The 3,518-nt window shown below is 56.3% G+C and overlaps 1 protein-coding gene across 2 annotated transcripts in view; it reads left to right on the top strand.

The window, feature by feature from the left end:
- Positions 1 to 3,518, top strand: part of ASMTL (acetylserotonin O-methyltransferase like) — a 69,109-nt gene that overhangs the window by 49,288 nt on the left and 16,303 nt on the right. For both annotated transcript variants that reach the window (XM_025857756.2, XM_025857755.2), the window contains exons 2-4: positions 1,694 to 1,825; positions 2,998 to 3,045; positions 3,172 to 3,236. In XM_025857756.2, the coding sequence (XP_025713541.2) occupies positions 1,817 to 1,825; positions 2,998 to 3,045; positions 3,172 to 3,236 (122 nt within the window). In that variant the 5' untranslated portion in view covers positions 1,694 to 1,816. The remainder of the gene's footprint in view (positions 1 to 1,693; positions 1,826 to 2,997; positions 3,046 to 3,171; positions 3,237 to 3,518) is intronic.

Below are 3,518 nucleotides of genomic sequence, written 5' to 3' on the forward strand. Positions count from 1 at the left end.
GCCTGGTGACTGTGGGTCTGAGGCCGGGGTCTGCGGCGGGGCTGGGGCCGGGGGTCTGGTGACTGCGGGCCTGGGGCCGGGGTCTGCGGCGGGGCTGGGGGCCCCGGGGGCCTGGTGACTGTGGGTCTGAGGCGGGGGGGGGGGGGGGGGCGGGGGCCCGGGGGGGGGGGCCTGGAGCCGGGGGGCCTGGTGCGGGGGAGGCCTACTGATCTGGGGCATCTGGGGCCAGAGGGTCTGGTGACCTGGGGCTCTGGTGACTGGGGGACTGGGGCTCCAGGTGATTGGAGGTCTGGTGACTGGGGCTTCTGGTTCTGGTGTGGGGGCGGGGGCGCGCTGGTGAGCCAGGGACCTATTGATCTCTAGGCCGGAGGCCTGGGGGAGGGGTCTGGAGACCTGGGGGGGGGGGGGGGGGGGGGGGGGGGTGGGAGGGGGGGGGCGTTGGTGATTGGGGGATCTAGTGATTGGGAGCCTTGTGCCTGTGGGCCTGTTTCCAGGGGCCTGGGGACCAGGAACCTGGTGACCAAGGAAGGGCCTGGTGCCAGGTGGCCAGGGGGGTGGTCTGGTGACTGGTCCCTGGGGCCAAAGGGCCCTGGTGACCCAGGAGGGCCTGGTGCTGGGGGACCTGGTAACCGAGGGCTTGCTGACCAGACCAGTGGGGCTCGTGCCAGGAGTCCTAGTGACGCTGCGGGGCCCTGTGACTGGGGTCTAGTGACCGGTGGCTCCAAGTCAGGAGCTGCGGGCTGCAGGCTGGGGAAAGTGGGACTCTTATTGATCTGGTAGCAGGGGTCTGCAGACTGGGGTCTTCTTTGGAGCCATGTCATGGTGCTGCAGGGTCCCAGTGACTGAGAGTAATTGCAGTCTGTATGGTGTGGGACCAGAGTCTTCAGGCCAGGCCAAGTAGCCTAGGACCTGCCGGCCGGGGGGCCGGTGGGGGGTAGCGCTGCCAGGCCAAGGCCATGTCTGTGCCTGAGCTGGGTCCATCCTGGAGCTGGTAATGGGGGAGAGACGGAGCCAGAGTGGAGGGGACGTGGTCACTGTGGGGAGGCCCTGTCTGGGGGGCAGGGGGTACTGGAGATAGGAGGAGGGGTTGGGGGGTGGTACAGAGCAGAAGACAGGGTGTAGGAGGTCAAGGGCCGAGGAGGGGGCCCCTGAGAGAGGTGGGGGCAGGGGTGCCCAGAGCCCCACGGGAGCTCTGTCGGGGGGCTGCCGGTGGGTTGGGGAGGTTTGGCGGCCTGTGTTCAAGACCACAGGCCTGTCTCCACCAACTCCGGGGTGTCACTTTCTGCATGACCAGCTCCCCACGGGGAGCTGCCTTGCCTGTCCACATGTGTTTGGGGACCACGGTCGGTCCTTTGTGGCATTTTGTGCTGGCGGGATGTTTTCAGCTCTTTGTCCACCGTGGGGGTGAAATGCTGGCCTCAGGGACACTTTGGGAGCCCTTTGACCCCACAGAGCCTCGGACCCCTGCGCCCCAACCAAACTGTCCTGCTGGCCTCTGCGTGGCTGCCCCGTGTACCGATGTCTTCCCACCAGGTCTGCGGGTCTCCGGCCAGCCAGGGGCTGGCACTGGTCAGTGTCTCACTTCTTCCTGGCACGTGGGAGAGGCCACGTTTGCTATAAACCTGGCACATGCTGCTCAAGGTCCTTGGGTTCTTCCTCTCATGCCCCAAGACCCTGTTCTCCCCTCTTTCAGGGTCTCAGGTTCGAGGTGGTGCCTTCCAGGTTCAAAGAGAAGCTTGATAAAGCGTCCTTCCCCACGCCTTATGCCTACGCCATCGAAACCGCCAAGCAGAAGGCCCTGGAGGTGGCCAGCAGGATGCACCAGGCAAGGGGGCTCTGCTCTGCGTCTTTAGAGAGTTCTCTTGCTCGGTTTTCGATGGACATGTCATAAATAAATGCCATTTACCGTATCCTATGCAATTACTGCAGCTGATCTATGAATGAGTGTTGCCGTGTAGCATACTGTCATAATTAACGTGATAGTACCTTTGATGTAACATAGTTGACCCGTCTGACTCTGTAATATGCCATTGGGATTAACAGAATGGTATCATTTATCATAAAAAATTAACGTAGCTTATTTATTACTATGTGCTACTGTGTAACATATTATTACAATTAATATTATAATATCACTTACAATAAAGAATGAATATATCTGTATATGACTACGTAAGTAATATTGTAAGTAATATAATGGCATCACTCATGATACAGAATTAACGCCCAGGGTCCTGGGATTGAGCCCTACGTTGGGCTCCTTGCTCAAGGGGCACCTGCTTCTCCCTCTCCTCCCAGCTCCTCCCACCCAACACTGTCTCCCTCTCTCTCAATAAATAAAATCTTTAAAAAAAAAGAAAAAAATGATACAGAATTAACGGACCTAAATTATTGTTTTATGTTGCTATGTAGTATACTATTGCAATGAGCATAACATCGTCATTTATGATACAGAATTAATGGACCTAAACTATTACTATTATTACTATATAATATACCATTGCAGTGAGTATAACAGCATCGTTTATGATACATAATTAAGGTAGATTAGTATCGTTAAGTGTTATAAGAATATCCTATTGTAATTACTGTAACATAACAGATGCACTGTACTTAATGCCATAATAAGTATTGCTGTAAATAAACAAGTATTGATCCATTGATTTTCGACAGTGGAAAGGTTAATTTTTAAGTACAACCTATTCTGTATAGACCCCAGACGAGCGTGTTCAGCTGCAAGCCTGAATTTTCCACTTGGATTTATTTTATTGTCTGGACTACCTTTTCTTCAACTTACATTGAGCAGGTCAAAAAACCGGCTTTGTCCTTAATTCAGGGTAGCTTGGGGAGGATTTGGGGTCACACTCGTGTTCCTACTGGGGACATTCTTAATTTCCGAAGTGAGACAGGCTTCGTATGCACCCGTCACGCCACCAGGGTATTTGGGCAAGACCCACAGGGATGTCGTTTCTAAAGCTGGGTTCGGATTTCTTGCAGAAGGACCTCCGGGCCCCGGATGTTGTCATCGGAGCGGACACCATTGTGGTGAGTCCCCCCTCAGGGGCCTTTTCTGGCCTCCAGTTTGGTTTTTGTGTCCTTGGTGACTGAAATCAAGGTGTGGACGGTGAGATCTGGCTTAGTGAGAGTGGACCCCCCCCGGTTCTCTGGCAGACGGTCGGGGGGCTGATTCTGGAGAAGCCGGTGGACAAGCAAGATGCGTACAGGATGCTCTCCAGGTGGGTGCCGACTGCGGTCCCCCTGGGAACAGCACTGGGGCAGGGTCTGGGGCAGGGTCCATGCGTGGGGTGGGGTCAGGGCCCAGGATGGGGTCCACACCTGGGGTGGGGAGCAGGCCTTAGGGTGGAATGAGCACCTGGGTCTGGGTTAGCGTCCCAGGCAGGGTCAGCACCTGGGGTGAGGTTGATGTCCAGGGTGGGGCCTGGTTCCCAGGTTAGGGTCCCGGGCAAGGTCAGCACCTGGGGTGGGGTTAATGTCTGGGATGGGGTCTGGTTCCCAGG

This window comes from Callorhinus ursinus, unplaced genomic scaffold (assembly GCF_003265705.2).
Source record: "Callorhinus ursinus isolate GAN/ISIS: 27379988/994484 unplaced genomic scaffold, GSC_fseal_2.0 scaffold16, whole genome shotgun sequence".
NCBI lineage: Eukaryota > Metazoa > Chordata > Mammalia > Carnivora > Otariidae > Callorhinus > Callorhinus ursinus.